General features: G+C 42.9%; 2 protein-coding genes across 2 annotated transcripts; both read left to right on the top strand.

Annotated features, from left to right (window-relative positions):
- Positions 1 to 927: 927 nt before the first annotated feature.
- LOC4343682 (uncharacterized) lies at positions 928 to 1604 on the top strand. Its single transcript, XM_015792519.3, has one exon. It carries the CDS (start codon positions 1041 to 1043, stop codon positions 1431 to 1433), a length of 393 nt encoding a protein of 130 aa, XP_015648005.1. The 5' UTR covers positions 928 to 1040; the 3' UTR covers positions 1434 to 1604.
- Positions 1605 to 4971: 3367 nt separating this feature from the next.
- On the top strand, positions 4972 to 8869 carry LOC4343683 (protein FREE1). The gene is made up of 9 exons (XM_015789247.3): positions 4972 to 5877; positions 6015 to 6101; positions 6212 to 6343; positions 6923 to 7057; positions 7432 to 7497; positions 7585 to 7695; positions 8025 to 8117; positions 8343 to 8447; positions 8540 to 8869. Exons 1-9 carry the CDS (start codon positions 5131 to 5133, stop codon positions 8615 to 8617), a joined length of 1554 nt encoding a protein of 517 aa, XP_015644733.1. The 5' UTR covers positions 4972 to 5130; the 3' UTR covers positions 8618 to 8869.
- Positions 8870 to 12302: the final 3433 nt, after the last annotated feature.

Genomic DNA, 12302 nt, shown 5'->3' on the forward strand with positions numbered 1-12302 from the left:
CCCACAACAAACATACTAGGTGATGTCGTATCTAGTCTTAGATTACTATATTAGGACTAGATTACTATATTGTGAGACGGAGACGGAGGGAGTAGCAGACCGAGAAGGGTAGGAAGATGGGGGAATGCTAGAATTGGCGTCAACCAAACACGGAGGACGCGGACGGTACAGGGAGGGAAGACGGACTTATGTGAGCTCCTATGCGATGGTGTGTGGGAAGGAGAAAAGGGATGTGGTGATGTGATAAGATTATTGCGTTGCACGAATCTTGGCGTGATCTAAATAGTCTAAAATGAAGTTGTGTGTTTTCAGGTGCTTAGAAACTACTCCCTTCGTCCAAAAAAAAATTTAGAATTGAATAGGATTTTTGTTAGCACAACGAATCTGGATAGGAGCTTGTCCAAATTTGCTGTACTAGGAAATGTCTAATGCAATACTAGGTTGTTTTTTTAAGGGTGGTGAGAGTACACTCTTATCCAAACGGTAGTGCAGGCTGCAAGCTTGCGGTTTCTTACAGAGTCGACGTCGTCTCTGTCAAACAACAGACATGGTCCACCCAAGAGGGATACGGCACCTTTGCGAGCTGCGTCGACCGCTCCGCCGCGGAGACGACCAGTCGAGATCACCACACACCTGCCGGCCCATCTGCCTACGCGTCCTGTACACTTGCACACGCCCCTCCAGCCCCTCGCGGCACGGTCAAAACCGCCCTGCCGCTCCCGACAAAAACCGCGCGCCCCCCGCGCCCCCACCGGCCGGACGATGCGACGACCGGCCGCCCCGCACGAACGCAGCAGCTGCCTCCTCCTCCTCGTCTTTCCCTCCCGCACGCCACCACCTCACCCACCTATCCACGTCAACTCCCTCCGTCCCTCGCCCGCGCGAGCTACGTACTACGTTTACCCTTCTCCCTTTCTCCGCGACTCCACCCCACCGCGCGCGCGCACACAGAGCGCTTCACGCAAACGAGGAAAAACCCCCCCACCCACAAACAAAAAACCGCACGCAACGCAACAACGTACCACGAGTCTACGAGGCAGATGGTGTTCAGCGTCGCGTGGGTGGCGGCGGCGGCGCGGGTGCCGGCGGAGCTGTGCCAGGGACAGGGCGGGGCGCGCGGGCGGCGGCGGCGGCTGCGGGCCGACGAGGTGCTGCGCGCGCTGCTCGTGGCGCCCGTGCGGGAGCTCGAGCGCCTCGCCGACTGGCTCTTCGTGTTCTTCTGCCTCCCCCTGCCGGACTACTACGTGCCGGGCTCCGGCCGCGGCGGGCTGCTGGTGGCGCGGGCGCCGTCGTCGCCGTCGGGCGGCGCGCTCCTGCACTACGGCGGTAGGTACCGGAGGCCCCTCTCGCTCTTGTTGCCGTCGTCGTCGTCCTCCTCCTCCTCCTCGTCCATGTCCTCGTCAGAGGAGTACTACTATTACTCCGACGATTAGGAGGACGCATCGAATCAAGCTGAGGTGTACCGAATGCAATTGTGTTGTGGTTTATTCATCTATCTAGCCATGGCCATGGGCTTTTGTGTGCTAAATTCTTTGTGATTTGTACATATGTGTCATTGAACCGACAAATTCAAATGATGGTTTTTGTTGATTTTGTTGGTTAAAGATTGTTTCGATTCTGAAATTTCAGGCGTTTTTGATGGTTTTGCGGTAGCTTCTTTGATTAAGAAATGAATATCAAAATGATGTCTTTTAATTTGTTCTTGACATGAGTGTACGTAACAACTAACAACCATATATATAGGTGGACGGCGATTAATTATTTCGAAGAAAAAATATACTAAGTTTGTACTATTTGGTGGCCGGACAATAATTGGGCCATTGCAACAAGAGCAATGAAGAACAAATCGATTGTTTACTAATTGTCCCTTTCGATCTCGATCTATCATATATTCTTAGGGGACCCTTTTCTCATCTTCAATACATCTCGAGCAGTGGTTGACAAAGTAGTGGGGGATTGTCTAACATAAATCGTCTGAAAAAGAGAAAATGGTACGGGTAGTCTTTGTTATGAAGATCCTTCCCTAAGTTGCAATATTACACTTCTAAACATTTTAAGGTACCTTCCAATTATTAGTAAGAAGTTCGATCACATTAGGGCATGTACAAAGTTAGAGTCTAATATAAGCTCTCTATATTAATTTGCGTCACTAAAGAGCTCTCTATATTAATTTACATCACTAGAGATCATCCTCATACAATAGTAGAGACAATAAGATCTCTTAATCATTAATGCACTAACTATTTTTTTTATTATACTTCTTTCCTTTTTTTTCCATCCTCATGCAACAAACTTTCCGTTAATAAATACTAAGAGTGGATTCTAAGCCATTGTTATGCGTAACAATGATGTTTCTCTTTTATTCCCTCTCTTTCTTTCACATCATCAAATTTACATGACAACAAAGAGAGCCCATTAAGGGCATGCACAAAGGTAAAATCAAATATGAGCTCTCTATATTAATTAATGTCGCTAGAGACTATCCTCTTACGATAGTTCACTCTCCGGATTCATTTTAATTGACGTTTTAGACAATGACACGGTCTGCAAAATATATATTTGACCTTATTTTTCTATTATAATATATATGCAATAAATAAATGCATGTTTACTTTTATTATAATGCTTTGAAAGACAAATCTATATATGTTGTTATAGTTTCTTTAAACTAAATATTTTTAAAATTATTGATGGTCAAAGTTATAAAAGTTTGACCTAAACATCAGTTATTATAAAACCAGAGGGAGTAGAGACTAAACCATTAATGCACTATTTTTTTATACTTCTTTCCTTTTCTCCACCCCCATGCAATAAATTTTTCGTTAATAAATGCTAATAGTCGACTCTGAGCCGTTATCATACGTAGCAACGATGTTTCTCCTTCCTCCCATCTCTTTCTTCCATGTCACCAAATTTACTTGTATGAGAACGAAAAGAGACTCTTATTAGACATGATTATACATGCCCTTATTTCCCAATAACAATTCCATTTTTAAGACAACTATAACCTACAACATTATTCCAGCATACAAGTGTATCGAAGACACACACATCAGGGTTTACCTTTCTAATGAACTGTTTGGATCTCGACGCAACGGGTTTTGCCAAATTCCAATCGAATTTACTGTTTCAGATTTCAATTTCTTAGGAACTATTTTAATTTTGCCTCCAAATCTGCTTTCATCCTATGTCGAAGCCATGAAATTTCATGGTTTTCTGTTTGTAAAAAAAAAGAATAAGAAGAAAAACCCTGGCACACATATGCATATCACATGAACACAACCGCGACTTCGCAAATACTTCCATTTTAACACATGAAAGATACTTTTAAGTATAAGCGATACATCCCTAATATCATAAAATTTGTACAGGAAGTGTACCTAACTGTGTGTACCAGGATTTGAGATGTGGTAAGCCACAAATTAACTCCATCACCAGACAAAAATGTGTTCTCATATGTAGGAAAACATGCGATTAACTATTCATTTGCCTAATGGCCTTAGGTTGTGTTCGAGTTCAACAGTTTGGCTGGCTAATTTGTTTCATGTAAAATAAGATGGGTCATTAAGGAATGATTAATTAAGTACTATATCTATTTTATATTATAAGTCGCTTTGATTTTTTTCTACTCAAACATTTTCAAGTTTGACCAAATTTATAAAAAATTATGGTAACATTTTCAACATAAAACAAACGTATTATCAAAATATGTTTAATGAAACTAATTTAGTGTTAAAAATGTTACTAAATATTTTTATAATTTTGATCAAATTTAAAGAAATCTAACTATAAAAAAACAAAAATACTTATAATATAAAATGGAAGCAATATTAATTATTGAAAATTTGAAAATAAATGAATCTATTTGATTTTTAAAAAACTTGTATATATAAGGTTTTATCACAACATGCATTATTGAGCCGTTTGTGAAGTGTGTCCATACAAAAGGAAAATACTCGGCCAGGTAACCCAATCAAACTCAGCCTTAAGTTATTTGAGAAAACCGTGCACTTTATTTTGATAGGTATCGGTTTCTAACTTTTGGTACCTTCGTCCCAAAATATAAAAACCTATACTAGATATAACATTTGCTAGTAAAATGTATCTGGACAGAGGAAACGTCTCATCCAGTCTTAGATTTTTATATTTTTGAGATGGAGGGAGCAGTAAGATATTTGCACAAACACACTATGTTTTTCAGTGCCTTGCTATATACATTGATTTGTACAGAAGTAAACGATCAAATGATTCAGTACCTATTGCTACTATCTTCATTCCAAAATAAGTTTATTTTTCACTCATCCACACATACCAATACAAATATTAAAGAGTAGGATATTCCTACTTTATCCAAACACAACACAACTATTCATCACTTTATCTACTCCCGATATAATTATTCAACATTCGCAAATTCCCACGTAATGATTACTTTTAGAAAATAAACATATTTAATAACAGCTATAAATTAACTTATTTTTTTTAGATCAGAACACATTTTGCCCCGACTATACATAAGTTCACATGTCCTCTGGCCCTCTGGCCGTCGATTTATGTACCACTTTAATACTCCCGTCTATCTAGATTCATTGTACTAAGATTCATTGAACGGAGGGAGGGAGTACTTCATAACACAATAATCCTTGAGACATAAATTAATTAAATAATATATGGGCCAATTCTTACGGAGCTTCAATTCTTTAGGCCTTTAATCGATGGCCCATTAATATCCCGGCCTTTCACACACGGCGGCCCATGCAAAGCCCAATTTGACCGGCCGCGTGACCCGCGTTTAGACTTTTGACTAGCCAACTCACACAAACGAGTATAAACGACCAAACCGAAAACCAACGCGGGTGCTATCCCAGCCGTCCGTTCCCACCTGACAACCGACCGAATCGAACGGCCACCATAGCCCCCTCACCTCACCACCTAATCCAACTTCTAATCGAGCGACTCCTCATCATCGTCGAGTCGATCTCCCTCACGAAGCAACCCCAGCCTTCTTTACCTTTCCCGGGCCGTGTCGCCCACGCGATTCCCTTCCCTCCAATCGAATCACGTCGCCGTCCTCCTCCGCCTCCGCCGCCGCCAACCTCGTCGGCGCCGCCCTCGGATCCACGCCGCGCGATGCAGCACGGAGACTACGCCTCCTCGGCCCCCCCGGCTGCGGGCCACTACTACCCGCACCAGTTCGCGCCGAATCCGCCTCCGCACCCGGCCTCCTCCGCCGCCGACGCCGCGCCGCCGACGATCCCGGCGAGCTACGCCTCCGCGCCGCCCTACTCGGTGGGAGGGTACTCCGATCAGCCGCCGTCGGCCCCGTCCTACGCGCCGCCGCCCCAGTACGCCGGGTACGCGCCGCCCTACAACAATCCCAACCCCGCGCCCTACCCACCGGAGTCGTCCCCGGCGCCGGCGCCGTACTACAGCTACCCGCCGACGGCGGCGGGGGTGGCCACGCAGCATGCTCCGGCGGCGGAGCCCAGCCCCGCGCCGCTGCCCTACGACGCCCCGTACTACGGAGGCTACCAGCCGCCTCCTACCGCGGGGTACGGCGACGATGATTACCTGAACGAGGGCGCCTACGCGTATAGCGGCGACGGCGGCTCCGAGCCGTACGGGGCGCGCGGCACGGCGCCGACGCGGTCGGGTGCCGCGATGTTTGATGACTACGGCCGGTCGATTGGGCCCTCGTCGGGAGGGGCGGACCAGTGGCCCACCGGTGGCGGCGGCGGTGTGGGTGGGAGCTTTGGGAAAATTGCGAGGGCTGTTCCAAAAGCAGAGTCTCATGAGGATGCTAACGGTGGTGCGCAGAAGTTTCGGGTTAAACTGCTGCCTGAGGGTGCCGGGAGCCCTACCGATGTGCTTTGTCAGGTATGATAGGATTGGTCAAATTATACATCACACATGCAAAATTTAGAGTAATGATGTTTGAAACTTTTTAGATTATGCGCTAGAGTGACCTTGGTAGTTCCAATATGCCTTTAACATGTTTATTTTTGCTGTTGCAGATTGGTCTGGATGGAATTCGCATGCTTGATCCCAGCACAAGCAGGACACTAAGGATTTATCCCCTTGATACACTGACAAGATGGGATGTAAGTGCGACATCCTTTTGCAGAGGATTATGTGTATATCTTCTTACTACAAAATACAATGGCAATGTTGTTTTTCTAATGGACGGTTCATGGTTGTGGTGCTTGGTTAGGTTTTAGATTCAACCGTATTTGCATTTTGGGCGAAGACTCCAGTTGATTTTGAAGCAAAGCGAATAAGGTTGAAGTCAAACAGCTATACCTCCAATACTTTGCTTGACACTGTGACTGCAGCAACAGTGCAGGTGATCATCTTCCTCCATTATCAATCGCTATTTACCCTCATTTTAAGATTCTTAGGTTTAGACTTGCTTTGCTCTGTAACACACTAACACCACTACTAATAGCTGCTTTTGGTGAAAAAGTGTTAATTAGAAAAACCAAAGCGATGAATATTTGAATTTGAACCAATACTTAGGAAACAGCAAAATATGACTTATATCATGAATGTCTCTCTTCTCCAAAATATTACTAGAAATCAATATGTCATACTGCGGCGAGTATGATGCCATATAAGTTGGCTAACTTGGATACCACCTTATTACTCTGTTTGAATTATATTCCAATATTCTGTGTTTGAATTACTCTCTTGTATATTGATGAATGGAATATAAGTTGCTAACTTGGATTCCACATTGATTGGCAGTATCCTTTCACAATATTTGTAGAAACTAGTTTTTTTTTTAAAGAAAAGGTTTTGCTCCAACATATTTTTCTTGATAGATTTTGTTCACGGAGTTGCTCATACATTCAGCATATTTAATGCTTCTTCTTTTTTTTTTACAAAACATTCACATTTTTTAACTTTGTGAAACTACTTACAGTTTAAGGAGATTGGTGGAGATGCAAGAGGCAGAGGAACTGTAGACAGTAGCAAACCCATGTCACAATCAAATGAGAAGAAGAAAGGTTTTGATTGGATGTTTGCAAAACCTGTTGACGAAGTGAAAGACCATTGGGTAAGTTGAATTGCTGCGACACACATTTACTACTTGATCTTAGTTACAAGAATGCTGGAACCTTTTTAGTTTATTATTTGTTTACTTGCATTGTTCCACTTCTTATTTTTGATAATTTTCTTGCAATATCTGCTCTTCCCTGCGAATGCATGTAGTTTGGCCCCTTTTTTGAAGTGTATATAGTTTACCCTTTGATTAGTCCTTTACATGACGATACACTCTGTAACCATTTTGGTTGAGCATTTCAGCATATAATGAAGACCACTTCAGTTCACTTAGCAGTACTGTTGCTCTAGCCACTGACTGTTTTGCCATCTTGTACCACCATTTTGTTAATCTTATGATCGTGTTTCTTCTCTTTATCCCCTTTCTAGGTTCCAGATGAGGCTGCGAAGAAGTGCTACTCATGTGCTGTTGATTTTAGTCCTTTTAACCGCAGGGTAATTTGAATACTCTTTGTTCGGATATACTTATTTGTTACTTTTATGATGATATTTTGATAAATTAAGATGATGTTTTCTTTGCAGCATCATTGTAGGAACTGTGGTGAAATATTCTGTGACAAATGCAGTCAAGGAAGAACTGCTCTGACTGCTGAAGATAATGCCCCGCTTGTCCGAGTTTGTGATAGATGCATGGTACGTTCTGCTTCTTGTTTCTTAATTATATATTCTTTCTTTTGCTTGATGTTATCTTAGGTATAGTTACTTAGCTCATTTTAAGCATAGCTTGACTGTGTTACTTCTTGGTTGTATTTCTCTTGTTTTCCAAAGCGAGCACAGCTCGCATAACCTCTGCAGCAACTCACCTATTGTCTGTTGCTCTACTTATACATGCTTTAGCAGTTTTATCACTGACCAAATGGAAAACATAGTAAAATTTGAATAGCTGTGCACTATAGCTCTTCTTGGCGAGTTTCAATTCAGTGCCATGTGTTCATACGTTAGAATGTTTCTTATTCTCTCAGGCAGAAGTCTCTCAAAGGCTTAGCATAGCACAGGAAGCTGCCAACAGGTCTGCCACAGTGCAAAGTCATGAAGATCTTGCAAGAAAACTTAAGGTGACGTACTAGATAACACTTCCTCTATATTATACATTCATTGGAGTGACTTGTACACTTGACGGATTAATTGAGCATGATTTGTTGGAATGTAAGAGTTGTAAATGTTTGTTGGCACATGTTTTGCCGCCAAAATTTTAGTCCCTAACATCTTAGGTGCCATCAGGAAATTTCAGCATGTTCTATGAGTCTGTGATCTTAACAAATTTATGCTTTGATCAACAGGAGGAAATGGAGAGAAATCGCAAGTCCTCGGGTTCTGCATCTGGAGGTTCATCTGGGACCAGAATGAGGGAAGTTGCATGTCCTACTTGCACTGTCCATCTTCAGGTCGGTCTGACTTTAGGCACTCAAATGTGAATGCTCTTACAGTAATGACTTCGTTTGGCGCTTACATACTAACAGTGGATGTGCAATTGCAGGTTCAGGTTCCAACCTCTGGCTCAGAAACAGTGGAATGTGGGGTATGCCAGCATGCTTTCCGTGTCAGCGCCAATTGATAAACCGGGAGACAGAGCATGTCTATAGCAATTATTCTGTTTATAACTCACTTATTTTGCTGTTCCATACATAATAAGCGTGTGTGCAGCCTGTAGATATTTCCTGGTTGTGTTGGTGACCATGACAGGATATACTAGGTTTTTCTTGTACATGGGTTAATCCTAAAATATATGCTCTAATACTGCTGAAATTGAAACATGCTTGGATGTCTCTGGAGAATATCAAAGAAACATTCGTTTCTATGCTTCAAACATATATATCTCAACATAAGTTCTTAAAAACAGCTTTGGGTGTGCTTTCAGATACAAAATGGAATGCCTTTTGCAGCAAATGTGTAGAACTGCATCTAACTATGAGTGTTTTAAGATGCTTTGCATCTTCCTGTCAGCATGGTCGGCTCGCTTCCGGTTGCAAATATGTCTTCTCTGGATTATCTAGGCAAATGTACTTATTGCCTAAAAGTCTAAAACACTTGTTATTGCTTGCTACTTCCTCTGTTTCACAATGGAAGTCTTTCTAGTATTGTCTATATTTATATAGGTGTTAGTGAATCTAGATATATATGTGTTTAGATTCATTAACATTTATATAAATATGAGTAATGCTAGAAAGTCTTACATTATGAAACGGAGTGAGTAGTTGCTAGTACTACTTATTAGACAAGAACTGAATGTGGGGCAAAGATCAAACTGCGCCTAGTTGAAGCACGCAAGAGCCTAAACCCAACCTCACTACAAGTCACTATAGCAGCTTCTTGTATCAACATTCATCATACCTCTCGAAAAGCAACATTCTTGACCAAAATTTATGGCCATCAAGTGACCCCCCATGGCCATGGCCCAACTGAAGCAGCATCCGCATCTGTAGTTCTGCACACGCTCCACAGCAGTGTCATCTAGCTCCAGGCAAAGAGTGTGCAGGGAATCAGGATAGCACGTCGCAGGCCAGGCCACAGGCCAGCAGCAACGCAGGCAGCATCCATGCACGCATGTGCCCGGTGTCCATCGGGACGGATCTAGAAATTTTCTGCAGTTTGAGCAAGACACTACAACAATGGCTAGGTCAATGTTATTGTAAAATGTTGGTGATATACTATCGAGATTGATCCGGTTCCTAGTACAATGTTGTTGTAAAATGTTGGTAATTGCTATCGAGATTGGTGTATAAATTTTCTTAATTTTCTTGAGGTCTTGTTCGACTTAGAGGGGATTGAAAAGTATTGAAGGGGATTGAGGAAGAATAATCACACTATAATAGGTGTGTAATAAATCCTCTCCAATCTCTCGCTCACATGGATTAACCAAACAAGGTCTGAGCGGGAGCAAAACACACCATGACGGTGTTATTCCATGCTATCGTGAAATATTGGTGATATGCATGGTATGCCCTCCTATACTACTGCGATCCGATAAGCCCGGGCAGCTGCATAGGGTCGCTGGGCCATGGATCCGCCAATGATGATCTGGTTTAACCATCAGGGGGAGAGATGGAGGGAGAGGGATTATTGATCTGATTTTACTTCGTATACTAACCATTAAGAAGAAGAAGAAGGACACCGGCACGTTGGCGGCATGATTGATCTCTCCTCGAAAGCAGCATCTCTTCCTCTCCCCACCCGCGGCGTTTAAGCGGAAACACCATCATTCTGCTGCTGAAAGCGTTCCATCCAGGCATGTAAACCACGGGAAAGTCTGTGCAGGAAACCGGTATAAACTCCGGAAAGAAGTACTACTAGCTATCAAGCCTATGCAATGCAGTGTCTACGTACAGGTAGCCTGTCTGTCTCTGAATACAACGTGAGGCGAGCTCTCGAGATGGGCAACTCGCAGCGTGATCCGATGAGTACTAAGTTTCAAGTGTGGTATACTGGTAGCTGAATTCTTCAGACATTGCGCCGTGGACACTGTGTTTGTTAATTCTTCAGGCTATCAATGATCTGCCTTTTGGGTCTTCTTCTTCATCTTCTTCTTCGCGAGCGGATTAACCGAGCCTGCAATGGATGGCAGGTTTCTGTTCCTAATCCGGATGGCCAATGCTGTCTTTTGACCGTCGCTTTGGGGCAGAGCCGTACTGTATGATTACTCTGTAACTGACAGTGTCGAACGTGTTCATCTCCGTGAAATTTGATGGATACACATCCTGTGCGTTTGTGTTTCTTGCTCTTGTGTTTGTACCATCCGATGTGGTCACCTAATTTCTTCAATCTTGAAATAGCATTTGATCCCACAATTAATAGTAGTATGACATCCCAACTTCTAAATTGTCTTTAAGCAGTTTCTTGATTGCTTCTGGGTAGCTAGCTGAGTTGTCCTTGCATATTTGTATGTTACAGTACATTGCAAGGGAAAAACATACTAGGTTGCTTTCATTAACTCCATTCTTTCAGAAAGATTAACCGTTTTCAGTTCATGAACTAATTGCTCCACTCCATATATTCCCTAGTCCCTACCTTCCTTCTTTCTCTTTGAGAATCTTCAGCGTACTGAGAATAATCAAGACAGAGAAGAAAGCGAAGAGCACCAAGTCATTCTTATCTGTAGTACTTTCTGAAGTTAACACTGCACCCATCATGTACAGTACCAAACTCAGTTTGGTGGATTGGATCAATGCATTCTCCAAGTTGTTCGATTAGGACTTCAGATCCCATCTTTCATTTGCTAATCCACTTGACTACGTTCAAAACGATAATCTGCATGTCTTTCCAAAATACCTAAGGACTAAAAAAAAGCTATATGCATTGCAAACAGGCCATGCTATTCAGACATGCATTTTGGCACTATCTCTGTCCATTATGCGGCCATTTGAACATGTTTCCATGTTCTATGATCTCTCCAACCATGTCCTCTTCATGATATCATTGCATGTATGGACTCACTCAACCATGTACTCGCGACCTCACCATATTCTAGTAGCTCAGACTCAGCCATCAGGCTTGGCATGCTTGTAGACAGCCACCAGCAGCATGCTACGATACAGTTGATAACTGCATTGGACCTCGATTGGACTGCATATGATAGAACATAGATAATGCTTACAGGTTGTTTTGACAGTGACATGGCATACAGTTGAGTGGACAACCGATAATTGGGTCCAATAGTGATTAAGCGAGTAATCTTCGGTCCTTAGCTATGAAATGGACTTGTTGGTCACGACCGTCACTCAAAACAGAAGAACGAAAGAGATTGCTTGTTTCTGTTCTCTGAAAAATTAACGGTGTGTCGTACTGTCCACCTATTGGAATTCTCCCTTGAGGGAAGCTCTGAATTAGCCCAATTGTCTGTCCTACAAATTAACCGAGTACTCTACAAATTTATGTTCTCTATTCGAGTGATTAAGTATGGCTTTAGCTATGGTTGTTAAGAACTGAAATGGACATGGTCGCTTCTGTCACTCAAAACAGAAGAACGCAAGAGATCGCGTGTTTCTGTTCTCTGAAGAATTAACGGTGGGTGATGCTGCCCACTCACACGAGCAACTCTGAATTAAAATTAAGATGGTCAGCTGTATTCTTCCACAAATTCCTACTATATTAATGCCTAATTTAAGCAAGATTTGATGGACTGCGTGATTCACTAAACACAATGCAGAACATGCACGTAAGCACTCGCGAATTCAGAGAAAATGTATGGGAGGGAGCAGATGACATCGGGCCGTGCTACAGGTTGCCTCGGTGTCTCCTGCGCT

The sequence above is a fragment of the Oryza sativa genome, chromosome 7, assembly GCF_034140825.1.
Source record: "Oryza sativa Japonica Group chromosome 7, ASM3414082v1".
NCBI classification, from domain to species: Eukaryota; Viridiplantae; Streptophyta; class Magnoliopsida; order Poales; family Poaceae; genus Oryza; species Oryza sativa.

What these genes read in the sequence shown, in the direction of transcription:
- LOC4343683 (XM_015789247.3), top strand. Translation starts at nt 5,131, where the DNA reads ATGCAGCACGGAGACTACGCCTCCTCGGCCCCCCCGGCTGCGGGCCAC. An exon ending in CTACCGATGTGCTTTGTCAG is followed by an intron (nt 5,878 to 6,014) that starts GTATGATAGGAT and finishes TTGCTGTTGCAG; the next exon opens with ATTGGTCTGGATGGAATTCG. An exon ending in ATACACTGACAAGATGGGAT is followed by an intron (nt 6,102 to 6,211) that starts GTAAGTGCGACA and finishes GTGCTTGGTTAG; the next exon opens with GTTTTAGATTCAACCGTATT.
- LOC4343682 (XM_015792519.3), top strand. Translation starts at nt 1,041, where the DNA reads ATGGTGTTCAGCGTCGCGTGGGTGGCGGCGGCGGCGCGGGTGCCGGCG.